Source organism: Pelodiscus sinensis, chromosome 3, assembly GCF_049634645.1.
Source record: "Pelodiscus sinensis isolate JC-2024 chromosome 3, ASM4963464v1, whole genome shotgun sequence".
Lineage (NCBI taxonomy): Eukaryota > Metazoa > Chordata > Testudines > Trionychidae > Pelodiscus > Pelodiscus sinensis.
The window spans coordinates 53337998-53356669 of NC_134713.1; the positions used below are offsets into that span (position 1 = coordinate 53337998).

General features: G+C 41.4%; 1 protein-coding gene and 1 long non-coding RNA gene across 51 annotated transcripts in view; one reads left to right on the top strand and one right to left on the bottom strand.

Annotated features, from left to right (window-relative positions):
• Positions 1 to 4606, top strand: part of RIMS1 (regulating synaptic membrane exocytosis 1) — a 465499-nt gene extending 460893 nt beyond the window's left edge. For all 50 annotated transcript variants that reach the window (XM_025186713.2, XM_075923757.1, XM_075923727.1 and 47 more), the window contains 3 exons: positions 186 to 287; positions 1898 to 2037; positions 2384 to 4606. In XM_025186713.2, the coding sequence (XP_025042498.2) occupies positions 186 to 287; positions 1898 to 2037; positions 2384 to 2602 (461 nt within the window). In that variant the 3' untranslated portion in view covers positions 2603 to 4606. The remainder of the gene's footprint in view (positions 1 to 185; positions 288 to 1897; positions 2038 to 2383) is intronic.
• A 993-nt stretch (positions 4607 to 5599) lies between these two features.
• Positions 5600 to 18672, bottom strand: part of LOC142827810 (uncharacterized) — a 39566-nt gene continuing 26493 nt past the window's right edge. Inside the window, exons 3-5 of the long non-coding RNA XR_012902566.1 lie at positions 8591 to 8681; positions 7545 to 7642; positions 5600 to 5782 (exon numbers count right to left, since the gene is read on the bottom strand). This is a non-coding gene — a long non-coding RNA (uncharacterized LOC142827810). The remainder of the gene's footprint in view (positions 5783 to 7544; positions 7643 to 8590; positions 8682 to 18672) is intronic.

Sequence of the window (18672 nt, forward strand, 5' to 3'; positions counted from 1 at the left end):
CATTTCAAAGGGGCAGTGCACGCAACTAATCACGTGAGTAATCGTGATTATTTTTTTTAATCACTTGACAGCCCTAATAATGACACTCTAAAGAATTGCCTGAGTGATGACAACTGACTGTGGTGGGATCTGCACTAAGATGACTCAGATAATGGAATAAGCTTTTTTTTCTCCTTGCCTTTCAGGTGATATTCAGATTGGAATGGTGGATAAAAAAGGCCAGTTAGAAGTAGAAGTCATTAGAGCCCGAGGCCTCACACAAAAACCTGGCTCAAAATCTACCCCAGGTGAGGAAAACTGCAAATGATGGAGGACAGAAATATGCAGTAAAGTGTGCCCAAAGATCGCCAAAAAGAACTTCTCAGCTCTTTGTAGCAGTCACTACATTTTCATATATTTAGTTTGTTTTTCAATAGAGATATGAATTTAGAAATATTTACTCTGCCCATGTTCAATTTCTCCCTCTGCACACAATTTAAATTCAGAGTGCTCCCCTCTCACATGTCAAATCAACATTTCTGAGGCTGAAAAATCCTTGCTAGAAGGAATGTCTGCTAGTGGTGTTCAGCATGTCTAGGGATTTGTTTCATTAGGGCTTGAAGAGATTAGATTTTTACTGGTAAATGTTGATTCATATCGATTTCTCAGAACACATATAAACCAAAAAAAACTATCAGAAATAATCACAAATAGCCAAAGTAAGAAAAATGCTTCATGAGAATTTATTAGACTTTGATTTAAAGGATATTATATAGTATATTTTGACATGTGATACTGATAATTTGTGTTGTAATGGTTCTCAGTGTCTATGCTAATTAGGTAATTTTAATCTGCTTCCCACCTTCATCATGTCCTGCAAACGTTGATAACTACTGAGAAAAATGCTTAAAACACATAGTTTTTGAAAACTGTGAAAATTTAAATTGATATAATTTGGGGGGAAAAGTCAAAAGAAACTGATATTATCCATCAAAATAATTAAAACAATCAAATCTAGATACATTGTACCATGCATTGGTGATGCATGAGGAGTCCCTTAAATTATTATTTCTGCATTTGTTTATTTCCTTCTACAAAAGTGTAAGATCAGGTGAAAGGGAATAACAAGCACAATGAATAAATCAGCAAACTGTACCAGTGCCTGTGAGCTCAAACATTTGATCTTAATTGGAATAAATTAAATTATTGTTATAATAAAAACCTCTTTTTTAAGAAGTCTTTGCTGGAAAACATTTTTGTTTTCCAGGACCAGGACTGTTTATCATAATAATTAGAATATAGATTTCAGATTAATATTTGCTGAGATGTTACTTTAAAAACTTTTGAGACAAATTAAATAGGAACAACTGCCTCAGTTCATAGAAATGTCAGCCTTTTATTTTCAGATGGATTTAAACTCCTAACACATGGAGTTGCATCAAACTGTCTATCCACATTGTTAATAATATCCCGTTCATGGGACACACATGTTAAAATATACTTACAAGCTAAATCTAAGACATATGTAGCTAATAATAACTTATACACTGTTGTTGTAACTGTGTTAGTCCCAGGATATTAAAGAGATAAGGTGTGTGAGGTAATATATTTTATTGGACCAAGCTTGTCTCTCTCTCACCAACAGAATATCCAATAAAAGATATTACCTCACTCAACATTCCTCTCTAATAATACTTTTGATGATAACCAAAACCTAGTAAATATTCAATTGACTTTTCATCATCTAAAATGCTTGCTTATTGTTTGAAATTCAACTCAGGGTGGCAAATGAAAGTAATTATGTCCACTTTTCTTTCTAGTTAGTTTCCTTTCATTGTTCTTGTCCTCTAGCTCAGTGGTTCAACACTGGGAAATGCTTAAGTCCAAACATAAAATTGGTGGTGTTCGATTTTTGCAGCTCCCTATGTTAAAGTATACCTGTTGGAAAATGGAGCCTGTGTAGCCAAGAAAAAGACAAGAATTGCACGGAAAACACTTGATCCTTTGTACCAACAGACACTGGTTTTTGATGAAAGTCCACAGGGTAAAGTCCTCCAGGTCAGTAATTACTTAATTTTGATTTAGGCCCTGAGTTGGTAAAGCTCTTGAGCAATCTTAACTTTAAAGACTGTGAGTAGTCCCAGTCCCAGTACTTAATTTCAGAAATGTCAGTTAGTATGTTTGAGTAGTTTGTAATGTCATCAGACTCCCAAAATGGATCTATGTGGCCTTATTAGAAGTTTTTCTCTATTGATGTCTATGGCCCTAATCCCTAACTGAGTTTTCCCATCTCGTCTTTAAAAAAATACTCATCCTATTCATGGAGATAGTGAGTTGCCACATGAATGAACATACAAGTGTATATTCTTTGGAAATGTTAAATCTGTATTTCATGTCCTTACAGGTGATAGTTTGGGGAGACTATGGCCGAATGGATCACAAATGCTTCATGGGTGTTGCACAAATCCTTCTGGAGGAACTTGATCTGTCCAGTGTAGTAATAGGATGGTATAAATTATTTCCACCCTCATCGTTAGTGGATCCAACCTTGACTCCCCTGACCCGCAGGGCTTCCCAGTCATCTCTGGAAAGTTCAACTGGGCCTCCCTGCATTAGATCTTAGTGAACTTATAGCAGATGCTATCTAATAAAAATGTTACCACCCAGGATAACAATCAGAACCATATTCGTATATGATCAAAAACATTGTTGGAGAGAGACAATCACTTCTGTTTTTGCCTGTAGTAGTTATCCAAAATATGTCTAAATTATTTGTTAAAAAGATGGCTTAAATTACCAGAACAAAGTAGTATATCAAATACAGTAAGTTCAATCTACTAGCGGCAGTCACTGATGCTTATTACAATTTTTAAAAAGAGGGGGATCTTTAGATTAGAATAAAATAAAACAAAACTGGAAGCTCTCACTCTGTTAAGTGCTGTATTTTTCCACATTTTGACAGAGCCCACTAGCAGTGTTAACCTCCTGGTGTTTCAGCAGTTTTTCTGTACCTGTTACTTTCACTAGTTTTTTGCTGTGTGATTCTGCCAGTTTTGTAAAAGTCCTCACAATGCTAACAGAGACCCTTCCTTTCGTTTTCTAAACCAAACAAAAAAGGGCTGAACTATATCTCTGTAAGTATCCCTTCCAGTGTTCAACAGCCAGAATTATCATACATGATGCCACTAAGGTCCTCATTGCTTCTTAGTTCTGGTTCTTCCAAGTCTTTCAGGTGAAAACCCAGAACAAATGACCAATCCAGATCATTTCATTAACAACAACAACAACAAAACCACAGTGCTAGTTTTTCTTTGTAAAAAGCAAATATGTTTGCATTATATATAATGTTTTTTATGTTGTTTTGCATGGGAGAGTTTTGAAGAAATCTATCTGCAACTGATGCTGGGGTCTGATAAAAGCAGCTTTAGTCTTAATTTTGACACTGAAAATATTACTGGTAATGCAGTTTTCTTCCTAAACTCAGAGAGGAAGTATTTACGTCCATGTGTACAAATGTATATTTGACTTCCCAAAATGTGGACCAGGAATGGGGTTGAGCATATGACACTTTTAGCTGTACCCAGGTGTCTCTGATGTGTGTCACTTTAGATACACATGTCTGCCCTGGATAGAGCATGGTATGAGTTGTTCAGTATTTCACTGGAAATGCCAGTTGAAATATTCTGCACTTACTAATGTTTTTATCAAATTTTAGTTTACATTTCTTTGAGATTGATGCAAGCACAAAGCTTGATTTTTTAACGCGAGATATCTTACATTTTTGGTAAAAAAAACCCTCAAATTTCAATTTGCATTTTATTCATTTGAGTTCTTGGCCTTGAAATCCCATGTGATTAACTGTAAATGTGCTAAAAACTGCAGACTCTGTTGGTTCAGTTATATGTTTTCCCTCCTTTTACAGGCCATTCAATTTTGTGATCACACAAATAGGGCAGCATGACCTGGAACTGTTCAAAGCTGCATGCACGTTTTGTAAAAAGAAGCAAAAAGGTTATTTAATAATGTATGTTAGTTCCACATAGGCCAGCTTGTATGTTGCATGTACTTGTACAGTTTGCTCGTAATTACTATACTGAAGTAACCAAGAAATCTAAGCCATCCATTTTTCTTATAGACATTTTGCAGGTTTTAGCCAGGCAAGGTCTGTTAGTCTGGTGCTAAATGTCTATAGATGGACTTTATTTTTTACCCTATGGAAAACGTGATGTAGTATGGACCAAATTCCTTCTAATAAATATTTTGGTGTAGATTCCTACTGTGGGGCTGTAACACATGTAGAAACTCTGTGCACACTAGGTTTTAATTCATAGACATACTGCCTGCACCAAGTGAACTATTTATTATTATTTAACATGCCAGAACTATTCTGCCCATGGTTCCATAGGGCATAGATTGATTACTGCTCGACCTGCTGAGCAGGAAGAACTGAAGCATTGGTGCACTACTACTAGATTTTGTTCTGTCTTAGTGGCCAAAAATCAACTAATTATAATTCGGTAGTATCTTTCTATTTTGACCACTTGTCTTAACACTCCCCTGTGCTTTTAAATGAACTCCCAACTCATGTTATGTAAACATGTTTAATAAAATTTCCTTTTCATGTCCAGAGTTGTCGTTGTGTTCACTATGTTCTAAGGTTCATGTGTGACTTCACTTATTGAATTGAATGAGATTTGTAGTAGGAAGTGAGATAATAAGTGGCCCATTTAATTGATGTAAAAGCATGTGTTCAAATGTTGAGTCAAGTCTAGACCTGGAGTACATGACGATTTCATGTGATTTCAGTGATGTTGCTTTCAGTCCTGTGAAGGACAGGGCCAAATTGTGATCTGGTTTATATTCATGCAGTCAATAAGACATTAGACCAAACTGAGAGTTAATGTATTTGAGTGAGATTGCATACTCGGTTGGATTTGGTTTTTGATGGATATCAGAAATTAGTCTCAAGTTTGTATTTGGTATTAAAATATTGTTTAGGTACAAAGGGCAAATTCTGCTCTCTTGCAATTATTTAAATCTCAAACAATGACATTCTTATTGACACCGTAAATGTAGTATGGGTAACTATGTCAGTTGTATCTGAGAGCAGAATTTAACGCTAGATGTTGTTATTAGAGAAGCAAAGATAGTGTACTGTATTTGATTTTAGTTCTTATCCTCCAGATATCATTTAACACAATTTAGAAATAGCCTAAAAACTATAGTTTTATAAACATACAGATTTATTGTTTCATTTAAATTAATACATAACTAAGCTTCAGCAAAATGAACTATTAATAATGATAACTTTCTCTTAAAACATAATGTTATGTTTCAACTTCTGGGGAAGGGGGAATGATCAACTGGTGGAATACAGAGGACATTCTGATATTTTAAATCCTTCTCAAGTTAGGTGAATGGAAGTTTCATGACTTCCATAACTCTGGATACTTCATCCAAAAGGATCTTTTCTTACCCTTGCTTGGAAATGAATTAAACAAATCGGTTTATTATTCCTGACTCCCACTATAATACAGAAAAGGAAACAGCAAAATAACATTTTAAACATTTCAACCTTATTTTCAAGTACATTGTATCTAATGAACAAGCAACACACGAACAAAGCATTAGGAAGAAAAGCAGAGTTTTCCCCCCACTAGATGGGAGAATATGTGAAGACAGACAGGGTAGGTATGCTCCCCCTCTTCTGCAACTGTTGTCCATTGAATTACTTATTGTTGAGTGGTGAAATTGTAGCATTACAGGTAAATCGCTTCTTGCTTCCCTCTTCACCCTCTACTCCCTAGGAAGGAGAACACAGCATCACTTTACTAATAATTTACACCATACAGTAAAGATACTAAAAATCATAATCACTAAGTTTAAGCATATGACCTGTCACTCATTTTACTCCTGGCAAGAAATTATTCAACTTCATATTGACAGCTCAATAATATACGGCCTTCTTACAGAAGAAAAGTTATTGGCTTACATAGCATGGTGCTGGGACCTTAAGAATTGATGAAGGCAGATAGGTAGAGCAGGCTGTACATTTAACAGTCTCTTCTCTTTGTAAGGTGCAAGAACCTTATATTTGCATTGCCCACCCTGACTGATCGGTTACACAGAACCCGAATGAAAGCCTGAAAATGGACTGCTGTCTATCCAAACTAAACTAGAACAATTTTAAAATGGAAAAAAATACTCAACATCTACATTGAGTATATAAATAAAACCATGGCATATACATAACATTTGATTCACAGATACCTCCTGGAATGCGCCATTGGAATACAGTACAGTGGTCACATTTGAAAAAGGCTCTATAGAATTGACATTAACTTTTTGGCTGATATTTTTTGTTCACCTGAAAGGAGTTATCTCAAAGATCTGACAAAGTCCTAGGACCACACACCAAGAAAACTGCTTTGTACATGACATACGACAAACTGTTTCTTAATTCTTCCTTGTACAATCTACAGGTCATTGTTTTATTTGCCTCACTTAGAATATGTGTCTCAAGTTCTCACATGTCTGGTAAAGTACAGCAACAACGTCCATAGTACCACCTATGATAGCTTTTCTGTATGCCACAGGTCAGATGTTTTGTCGCAGAAGGTAGCAGTGGTTCAGATACTAGCCTAAAACTGGGAAAGACAAGGTTCATTTCCCTGCCAGCTCCGCATGGGACTGTGGCTGCCAGCCTCACACAGGGCTACCCCTCCTGGCTTCAGGCGGGGCTCCCGCCTCCACTGGCCCTGCAGGCCTACTGGCTCTGCCAGTCTTCTGGGAATAGTGGCCCCATGGAGATAGCTCCTGCCCCAGCCAGAAGTGTGGTGGGCCTGGTGGAGTAGCCCTGTGCCTGTGGTTGAGTGCTGGTAAACCGTTACCCAGTAAGCATCAACTGGGAAGGGTGATGCTTAACTGATAGCCGTTACCCATCCACATCCCTATCTCAGTCTCTCCTGAAGAAGTTGCACCACTGTGAGTAAATACAAAAGGACATGGCTAGAGACAGAGAGAAAATGAGTATTCACTACAGTGGTGAGGGCACCCAGATAGAGGACAGAAGGCCCTGGGTCAAGTTCCCCTGTTACTCTCATATTCTCTTTAGCCATCCACAATCTAACAGCTTCGGTGGGGGGTATGTCTACACTACAGCGCTATTTTGAATTAACTTATTTCGAATTAGTTAATTCTAATTAAGCTAATTCGAAATAACGTATCTAGACACAAAAACTAAATCGAAATAGCATTTTTTTAATTTGAAATAGCGCATCCACATTGAGTGCACCCTGAATCAAAGGTAAGGCTGGCAGGAACCAGTGCCGGCAGGGCATCAGGTTAGGACATAGCCTGAGGCAGCAGCCCCACATGCTATCTGAGGTGTGTGCTTAAAGGAACCCGACCCTCCATCATAGACAGACAGTTCTCAGGTTTCTCTGCTTGCTGCTCTACCTCACTGAGGGACAGCAAAGCATTTGTGTCTTGGAGTGCTCTGCTTGCCCTCACTTGGGACACCACAGCACTCTGCAACATGGAACCAAACCTGTCCCTGGGCATACCGGTGCGTCTTGTGGGGTCGTTGCCATCAGCTCATCTGCACTTGCTGCAGGTTGACATCCGGGAGGTCCATCAGGGGGTTGTCAGGATCCAGCGGGCCCTGTGGGGAGCGTCCACTTCAAGGAGCCCTCAGAGCCACCCTGGTCCTTCCCACCAGGGGTGCATGCCCCATTCCTCCTTCACGTCCTTTCACTTAACCCTCCTTAGCCCCCCTTCCTGATGTCAAATAAAATACACATTTTTTCCATAAACATCAAGGCTACGTCTAGACTGGCATGATTTTCCGCAAATGTTTTTAACGGAAATGCTAAACGTTTTTCCGTTAAAAGCATTTGCGGAAAAGAGCATCTAGATTGGCACAGATGCTTTTGCGCAAAAGCACTTTTTGTGGAAAAGCATCCGTGCCAATCTAGACGCGGTTTTTGTGCAAGAAAGCCCCAATCGCCATTTTCGCCATCGGGGCTTTTTTGCGCAAAACAGTTTTTAGCTGTCTACACTGGCCCTCTTGTGCAAAAGCATTTGCGCAAGAGGGCTTTTTCCCGAACAGGAGCAGTATAGGATTTGCGGAAGAACACTGACAATCTTACATTAGATCATCAGTGTTCTTGTGCAAATTCAAGCGGCCAGTATAGACAGCTTTTGCAGTTGCTTTTGCGGAAAAACTTGCCAGTCTAGACACAGCCCAACTGAAACTCTGGGGAGACTGGGGAAAGGAAGCGGGAGGAGGGGGGAGGGGGAAAACTGGGAGGAGGAAGCTAGAAGGGGGAAGCAAGGGGAGGAAGAGGGAGAGGAAGCTCAGCATTCAGGGGTGGGGGTTTCTTTGGGCCACATGTCTCCCAGAATGGCAGGTGCGGGGGCCTTGGCGTCTCCGGGGGGATGGGGAGGAGGATGTGGAGGTTGAGGTGGGGGGTGTGGAGATTGAGGAGGAGGGGGCAGGAGCGGGAAGAGGAACAGTAGCTGGGGGGGCAGCAGGTGTTGGGGCGGCACGGGGCAGGCCTGGATGGCATGGAGCAGGGCTTGTAGGGCCCCCAGGTGCTGGTCCTGGTACCCCTACCACGTGCTGGTGGTCCGGGGGAGCCCTCAGGTGCAGGAGCATGTCCCAGGTGGGGTGGTGCGCCCTGCACATGCAGCTGGTGTGGCTGTGGAGAAAGAAGGAGAGCGGTCAGTTCTCCCTGAGGATGCAGTGGATGATGCCCAGCACCCCCTGAGAGGTGAGGACGTGCCCTGCACCATCAGAGCCGATGTGCTTGCGCAGAGACCATGCTCAGGATGTCTGGCTCTCCCTGGGAATGGGAGCTGCCCCGAGACCGCACCCATGCCCCGGTGCCATGTATAGTGCGGCTGAGGCGGGGGGGAGATATCTCCTGCCTCTGTGTAGGGGGGGCATGTGAAGGGAGGGCGTCCTGCTCGGTCCCACCATGGGGTCGGGAGCATGTCAGATCTCTTCACACACGCACGTGCCTATCAGGCCACGGCCCCTGGGTGTCAAGCAGCTGGAGCCACCTGCCCAAGGGTGGCATGGCATGTGCTTGCATGTGCACAGGTGGCTGCATGATCCGTGGGAGGCATGGCCCACGCGTGCGGTCCCTGGTCTCCCTCTCCGCCTCCTCCCCGGGTAGGGGACAGTGCTGGCACTTACCTGGTATGGCCTCTCTGGACAACCCTGCTGACTCCGGTGCCGGGACAGCTGGTGGTGGCTCCTCTGCTGTGCCCAAGTCAGGGCCCTCAGCTCCCATCTCGCTGCCTCCTGGGCTGGCACGGATCGCCCTCCCCCTCCCCCCATGATTTGGTCGAGGGTGAGGAAGTAGGGGCAGGTGGCAGCCCCTGCTGCGGCACTGCTCCTGGTGGCCCTGGCACATGCCTGCTGCAGCTCCTTGACTTTCAGGAGCACCTGTTCCTGGGTGCGCCTGTGTCCCTTTCTGGCCATGCGGCCATAGCCGGCCGCATTCCTCCACCTAGTGCAGAGATCATGGACATTGGGGGCCTCCCCCAAACCTCAATGAGGTCCGCGATCTCCACACGAGTCATGAGCCGTCTACAGCCCCTGGGTTCTGGGGGACTGGGGGGGGGGGATGACTGGCTGCCACTGGCTGCCATTGTGCGGCCACTGGCTGAGGGTCTGTGGCTGCTGGCAGCCCTGGCTCTCGCACGTGCCCAGTGGCCAGAGTTTACCCCTTTAAGGGCCCCGGGGCTAGGGGAGAGGAGAGGAGTTTTCCTGGTTTGGCCCAGAGTGGCCACCAGTGGAAACTGAGAAGGGCTGGAGGCCCTCTAATTCGAAATAACTGTCTACACAGCACTTATTTTGAATTAGCTATTTCAAATTTGGTGTTATTCCTCATAGAATGAGGTTTACCAAATTCAAAATAAGTGCTCCACTATTTCAAATTTATTTCGAAATAGCGGTTTGTATGAGTAGACGCTATTAAAGTAAATTTGAAATAACGGCTGTTATTTCGAATTAACTTTGTAGTGTAGACATAGCCTGGGTGAGATGCAGGGAGCCTTATGTTAGATTATAGCCTGGCTCCATGGTCACCACTATTGCCATCTCCTCCTCTGCTTGGATCTTTGAATGGGGCCAGATCCAGTAGGCATGCTCAGAGGCCACCTTAGGCAAGTTAGGCAGCCAAACATCCTGTTTTTTGACTCACTCTGGGGCTCAGGTATGAGAGCCTGAGAGAGAGACAGCAGTGTGCATGCGCAGGGGCATGGGGTAGGGTGGGTGCTTACACTGTTCGGAAATAGCTTTTGGATTGTAGTGGGGATTTAGGAACCTAAAAAACCCAAGACTTAGGTGCCTAAATCTGGGTTTAGGTGCCTAAGTAGCTTTGTGAATTCTACCCCTAGTACTTTTCAGTCGTCAGCTAAGATAATTCCTGCCCTGATGAGCAGTTCTGCAAGGTTTAATGCTGGCACTACCCCACACTGCTGTCACAAACATGCTGAGAGCTGTTAAGAGCATATATTGTGACTGAAGTCTCTGACGGTACATACTGAATAAGTAATCACAGATACTAACAAATATCAAATAGTGCATTTCAAGGCAGTAATTCTTACAAGCATCTTGCTGGCCTTATGCACTGTGAAAAGGTAATCCGAGCAACTCCTCATAGAGCTCCTAAATGTTACATGACAGAACTGAAATTATTGTCAAGGAAGAAACCCAATGGGAACAAATTAAAGGTAGCTTTCCAAGCTTTGCATTTGTTCCCATCTTTTACATCCACCCTGTTACGCTAACCTTACTTGTGTTCTTACCCATCATGACAAAAGAGAAAAGGCAGAAAGAAGCCCATTTTATTTTCCTTTGCAGTCCATGGTGAGGAAGAGATAAACCTCAGTCATGTCAGAATTCTTTGCTCTGGTATCTGTTTAATTGTACATCCTCTCAACATGCAAAGGCTTCTTAATTACAAGAGTGGTTATATCTATTCAAATTTTCCACAAGGCATGTCCCATGATGTAAATCTCAGTAGAGAAAGAGGGGCAGACAAACATTCCCATGGAGGGAAGTAACTGTTCAGGGCTTAGCCTTCATCTTCCTTGTTTATCTTCCACTTTGCAGTACTAACCTTAAGCCTTGTTCTTCCATCAGCCACTTGCCTCAAAGATGTTTTCTAGACTGTATCTTAGTGAAGTAAATAGCTGTTGGGTGTGATCGCATTTAGGTTTCTTCAGAATTTGATAATAAATGGAAAAATATTAAGACCTTCTGATTAAATTTTCTGTCTGGAACTGACCTTCACTTTGTATGTAGTCATTTAAAGGACAGTAAGAAAGGACAGCTTTTTTTTCTGTTTCATAAAATTTGAGACACATAGTATATTACACTTAGATATGGGATTAGAGTATATAGAGAACCTCACAAAAGCCAACTAGAAACATTTTTGCCCAGTTTTTCTGCAGTCATTATTCTCACAAATTTCCATGAGCTTCATTATAGTTTTGACGAGGTAAACACCTGAAGATTTTGCTAATTATAAATTCATTAAAATTGAAACTTGCAAGAAACAGTGAAAAGCCAACATTTGCCAAGCATTACTACATGCTGGCATGGGAGGTACAATTGCTATTTCCTGTTCAAAGCCCTGGAAGAAACTGATGTATATAAATTGAGTTCAGTCATGCTCTGGTTTTAATTCCGATTGCATGAAAGTGAAATATCCTGTTTTTTGAGGTAGGCAGCAATCTGCACAGCACGACTGAGGTTGTTGGAGCTGAAGATCAACAAAGTGCCCATAAATATTCACAACAATAAAAAATGGGATTTGCTTTGCCTATATTTGTGCCTCTTTTGTGGCTAGTTTCCATGGCTATGCTCGAACAAAAGAGCTCACTGGTAGGAATGTTCATAGAAACAAGGAATTTCAAGTGTGTATTCACAGAAAGCAAATTCTGAGCTAAAAAATGTGAAGGTTCACACCAGACACTTGATTATTTTCTTGAAAACTCTGGAGCTGGGACTGTGTTTTGTGTAGTACCTTCAGCCATGCAGCCCTGATTCTGATTGGTGCCACAGCAGTATAAATATTAAACAATGCCTCTTCCAACCATAGAACAGAAACAATACTAGGTGATCTTTAACCAATACAGCTTCAATGTCTGATATTGCAACAAACTGCAGATAAATAGTCGGAATGCAACTAATTATATGTGGAAATTATTTAACAAATAATTTTAAATCGTGACTCAATTTTAAAAGATGGGGAAACTCCTTTAATACTGTTTACAAGTAGCAAAAATGCTAAATGACTCAAATAAATTACCTATGAATTTTTCATGGTGTCCTAGAATTGAGATGCTAGTTCTGCATGTACACAATTTGCAGTGTGGTTAACTCAACAGGCCACAAGATGTCACTGATGTCTCAAAAAACCATAGCTAAAACTGCATTAGGAATTATAAAGATTTTGACTCATTAAAAATCAATAACAAAACTCCTACAGACTTCAGCAGGGATGGGATAATCACTTAGTCAAGATTCTGAATTTTATCTGGATTGGGGCATTTCAGTGACCTGGATTAGATATGGGTACCCATGTAAAGGTGCTATTAAATTCAGAAAAGCAGCCCAAATTTCTCTGTGAAGTTCATTCTAACATCCTTGAGTTGAGAAATTTTATAGTGTTTGAACATTAGATTACCAATGCTGTGTGGTTTTGCCTGGGTCAGAAAAGCTGCTGTTGTAAATAGTCTCTCCTCTTATACCAGATGTCAGTTTAAAGGCAAGGCAATTTCAGATGGTAGGAGGCAGAGTGGGTGGGGAGCTTCTGATACTTTGGTCAGTTACAATAGATGAAGCTAGGAGGAGTACAGTGTTTTCCCATGATCATTATTGACTATATTAGCCTCATATTACTATGATACAAACAGTATTGCTTTCACTAACACAGCAATATCCAGTATTTAGATAGAAGATCTCCAAGCTAACACAGGATGGAAAAAAGAACCTGTTCCTGATAGAGTAGGGGAAACTCTTTCCTCTGAGTTTGTATAGATTATGGGCTAGCCCATGGTATAAATCAGGACAGTTCCATTCATCAGTACTATACCAGTAAACACTAGCTAAACCGGTTCTGGCCCTTAATCTCCAAGCGTCAGGTAAGGCAGAAGGCCTGTGGTCTCAGAAGTGCTTTCAGCACACGCTAAAACTGAGATCTACTTGCGGGCATTAAAGGTTCCAAAACATTGTTGGTAAGGCATATTAGCCCTCCTACCGGGGATAATTCACATTGCTTTCCTACATACAGCCTGCAGCTTCAGTAAGACAAACCGTTTTTATATCCTGTCCCAAAGTGCTGTGTTTATTGCTGTGTACTCCCGAAACAGCTGTCATGTCATGACAGCCCTTCAATGAAAGTACTAGTTGGACAGGTGCAGAGATCACCAGATAGTGGTCTGAGTTCAATACTTGCCTTATCTACTATATATGTTAGAGAGCATCTGTTTGATGAAGAACTCCTCCTAATCAGTAAAAGCTAGGACCACCAAATTCAGTATACAACTTCCTTTTATCAATTAAAGCAAGGGTGGGGAACCAAAGGCTTGGGGGCTAGATGGCCCCTGGCTTTTCTGGATCTGGCCCCCAAAGCTCAGAGCTTGTACTGCAGTGCGGAGCCTTGTGACCCCCGCTATAATTCCCCCCTTGGGGCTGGAGCACCAGCACTGGCTCCCCACTTGGGAGGGGGGAACCTGAGGCTTATTGGACTGGATGTGACCCACAGGCTTTGCTTGGCAGGGAGAGGAAGCAGTTCTGTGAGTTGCCACACCCTCTACCCCTCCCCCTTGCTTAGAAAGTGGCAGTGTGGCAAACCACTGCCTGGAGGTTTCCCCCCCAGAGCTCTGATTGGCAATAATCACAGCCAATAGGAGTAGCAGAGGGTGGTGCCTGAGAACAGTGGGGGACACAGAATCAAGGGCATGCCCAGGGAGCTGCTCCAGGCAACCCCACCTTCCAGCCCAGACATTCCTGCACCCTCCTCTCCATCCAACCCTCCCACCTCCAGGCTACTCCTTCACCCTACCACCCTTCCAGACCCCACACCCAAAGCCCTCTTCCTGGCAGCTTCCTCCCACACACTGAACCCCTCATTTCTGGGTGCCACCCCAGAGCCTGCGGGGGGCCACAAAATCTACTAGTTCAGTCCCTGCTAGGCTCTGGAGTTCAAGGAGAATGTGGGGAGTGTCTTTCTGCTTCTCAGCTGGGGGCCATGTCAGTGAGGTGGGTTTTTTTAAGGAGGAGGGTTTTGGCTTCTCACTTTTGGGCAGCCTCTGGTTGAATAAAGGTTTGCCACCACTGACTTAAAGCAAGGGAAGGGTTTGATTGTGCCGGAAAAATGAGATGTGCCTGGAATGGGATTGCTTCTTATAAAACCAAACAGAAAAGAGACAGAATCATTAAATCAAGTATAGTCCTCAAAATTGACATAACTGAGCAAATGTTGAAAAAGACTGAACCAAGATGAGTTGGAAACATAGTGTGAACTTGGAATAGGAAAGTGTCTCAAAAATACACTTTACAGAAAAGAGATAAAATGGAGAAATTTTGAGTAGTGCTCTGCTTTTGCACAGCTAAATCAATACTTACAGTTTGAAAACTAGAAGAAAATGTTATTGGAAACCAAACTGGCTCTAGCAAATTATAAGAATTTATAGGGATGAAGAAAAAATATATTTGGAATTCCCATTTTTAAAATATTAAAACATTAAATGGACAAATGTTAACAGTCCTTGTTTTTAAGAAATCTGAATTTAAAAATAACATCATAAATATGACACCATATTTTTGAAAATTAAATAAAACATGTACATTTTCTTTTCCAAAAACCCCCATGCACCTTAATTGAGTTAAGGACCTGAGCAATGCTGGGTAAATCTGCTAGGATGCATCTATACTACAAGTCTTTATTTCAAAATAATGTTGAGATGGAGGACTTCTTACTCTGACTCATGGTAACCCTCATTTCACGAGGAGTAAGGAAAGTCAAAGGAAGAGTGTTCTTCCCTTGATTTCCTGCTGTGTAGACAGCACCAAAAGCCTAATTAAGCTATTTCGACTTAAGCTACACAATTGATGTAACTTAATTCAACTTTAGCCCTGCTGTGTAGATGTACCCTTAGCAAACATGAGATAAGGATTACGGGTTCTCTTTCTCTTGGGCTACATCTACACTACAAGATTTGCCACAAGAGGCAAGGCAAATGAAGCATTTTCCCATGCTTCGTTTGCATACTCTCTTTCGTTCCATTTTTGTACTAGTGGTTTTTGTGCAAAAACAGTCAGTGTGGCCGTAGCCATTTTGTGCAAAAAAAACCTTTTCCCACAAGATCTTTATGCCTACTCCTATCCCTAACCCTAACCCTGTCCCGGACAGGCATAAGGATCTTGCAGAAAAAGGGGTTTTTGCACAAAATGGCCACAGCCACACTGACTGTTTTTGCCCAACCCCCCCAGCGCAAAAACGGAATGAAAGAGAGTATACAAATGAAGCATGGGAAAATGCTAATCCGCACTTCATTTGCATTGCTTTATGCGGCAAATCTTGTAGTGTAGATATAGCCTTGGTGTTTACATGGTAGTTCTGCCAGCACACCCAGCCCTGAAAATCACAGGATCAGCAGAGTTTCTCACATCAATGCAAGAGTTTTCCCTGCAGGCACTAAAAATCCCATGTCCCACAATCAGTTGGTAAACATAAGCAATACTGCTGTAAAATCTTTTTAAGAGCTGGTCTATATGGGTAAACACTACAGTTTCTACAGAAACTCACCAATGAAGAAAGGCCTTCCCAGGTACCCCTGTTAAGACACTGCCAGGGATTGTTTATCTTCTGCCCTCTGAAGATACTGGGGAAAGCAAAATCAAAATATCTGCTTCCTGTATCCTGGAAGCCATCTAAGTTATAGTCCAGGCTTAGGCTCTGGAAAGAAATTGGGTTAGAACACCAGAAAGGAACACAAAGGTAAAAAGGTGCTACATCCACAAATACTTGATGTGTCTCACACTAGAAATCAATTCTACCTTGATTTCAGGTGGGCTCATGGTCCTCTAGGTGAAGCTTCATACTAATGGGGATGAATGTAACTTCCCACTGGCATTAATGTCATTTTTAATACTTCAGTAGTTTTGTATTTTTGCATGCTTCAAAAAGCTTGAAAGTAATGCCATGGTTAAAGGGTGTTTTAAGTCATTCTGTTTTGTAGGGTGTTTTTCTACCAATGTGCTGGTTACCTAGGAAACTGCTAGAAGGTGGAATTTGGATAGATATGTTGTCAATAGTTAATGTGAATTGTAAGTGAATTTTCAAGTAGTGAAAAGGGGTAAAAATGTGTTGAGCAAGTAAATGCTTGAAATATGAGGCTTTGGGGCCAGTTTTTCTGACTCATCAAGGTTTAAATATGTGTCTAATTTGCATTTGCAAATGTTAGAGTCATGCATGCAATCTGGTAGTTGAAGTGACCAAAAAAATTAATTTGTGTGCTCTGGTAAATGAACTACAAGAGCAATTGTGTGCACAAAGTGGGCATATATCAACCCTAGATATACAAGAGGAAAAGAACTGCACTGATATTATTAAACAATATTTCCATCAAAATCATAGCTGCCTGTTGTGGAGACTTGAGCTACAACATTGGGTGTCTAGAAAAATAAATGTATTATCTGAAAAATGTAAAATATTTGATGATGTGAGGACTTGTCCAAGCATCTTTCTAGAGTCAAATAGGTAAGGAAATATTGCTTGTTGAGGTGAGGGATTGTGCAAAAAGGATTAAAGTCAAATCTTGAGGCAGAGTTGCTCTCTAGAAATAGGGCCTTGATTTTAAGGTGGGATTCCTTGCTCTTTTTGTTGTTTGACTATCTCATTTCAGTACTGGCATAGGTATGTAAATATTGAAAGTTACTCTTAACAGGATACACAGATTATACCGGGAAGTCATCCCAAAATGCCCCAGGCATCTGCTACTATAACCCATACACCTCCTGGGTGTGGTGTACTATTCTGTCTAGTGGCATCAAGACCACTTAGAGAGACAAGAATGAGTTAGCTCTGCAGCCTTAACCTCTAGCGGATGAGCTGGCTGTTAGCTCATGGGGCAGAGGTTCCTCCACTAAGTTCTAGAGGTTCCCAGTTCAAGTTTGTCTGTCTGTCTGTAGATATATGGGGGCTTGTCCAGGGTTTCAACAGTGAAGTCTCTGAATCTTGGAATGCACTTCCTCAGCTAAGAGAAGCATGTAACCCATGTGCTGCCTGGCTGTGATGTAATGTTTCATCAAGACAATTTACTGTCAGAGTTACATTGCCACTCAGTATAGGGGTGATACTGGTGGCAGAAGCAAAAGATTTTGACTATCTCACCCATTGTTTGTATCTAAGCAGCTGCTTACAGCCATGATACTTTAAATGGTGTTTTCACTTTTTAGCAGGATTTAAATTAGAGAAGGGCATGAGCTAAAATTTTAAATAACCTGGATAAACTGAATCCAAACTTCACAGCTGGCTCTTCTCTACATGAACTGAATGAGCATCTTGGATCTGAAACCAGCACGACCACTTTGAAAAATTTCAGACTTGGATCCAGACTTTCCACTTGGGACCAGTCTGTAATAACCTGTACAGGATGTACAATGATTTGGAGGAGGTGCTATATGTTTACTGAGGAATGGCCTTGATATTTTCAATGTGCATTTTGTGCTTCACGCTTCACATATGTCGCAAGAAACCACTCATCCCTCTTTTGTAATCCCCAGCAGCAGCAATCACTATTATATTACACAACTGCACATGATGTAATTTTTCAGCATGTGTTTAAAGCTTCATTTATCAGTAGTGCAAAGTCTGAGAGAGGAACTTGGGAAGTATTGCTGCTGAGATTAGATACTGAGACTGCTGTAGCCTGAACCTTGTAAAATCTAGTCACTGAATATTCCTCCTACTGTGCACCATCATTTTTACCTAGATTATATGAGTCATGTACACTGGAGAAAGAAATAAACTTAATTTAGCCTATAGGGACCTCTCTAATTTGTCAGTGGATGAAAAAACAAGACTATAGCATGAGTCCTTGCTCATGGAACTCAAGCCCCCTTCAAATTTGATTGCCTGCATACAAACACAGAAACAAGGGATTGTAATAAAATGTCAGTCAAACACACAGATGTTCAAGCTGCATCCAAAAACAACAGTATCCATTCTGCAATTCACTCTGCACCAGCTCTTTACATTTAACAAGTGAATTTATTTGCCATTTTTGTTACTGGAAAAAGATTTGAGTTAATGGAAAGGTAGTCAACTTGAGACATCAAATATGAATTTAGATCTAAGCAAGGGCTGAGTGAATGCATCCCCTGACAAAAATTAGCTCGGAAGAGGGAAAGAGGTCTGGCTATGCTCATGTAAATATAATTTGCTCCTGATTGCTTTGATTTTGCTAGATATTCCATTAATGCAGTGGTGTTTAATTCACTGTAATCAATGTGGCTGATATTGAATCACAAATAATGTTAGTGCAAAATGCAGGAATTGTCAGATATGGTCACCAATGTTTGTAATTATTGTGAGAATACAGATAAGACCTATTATACTTAACCTGTATCAAAGAAAAGGAGACACACTCAATTTAAAGAACCTC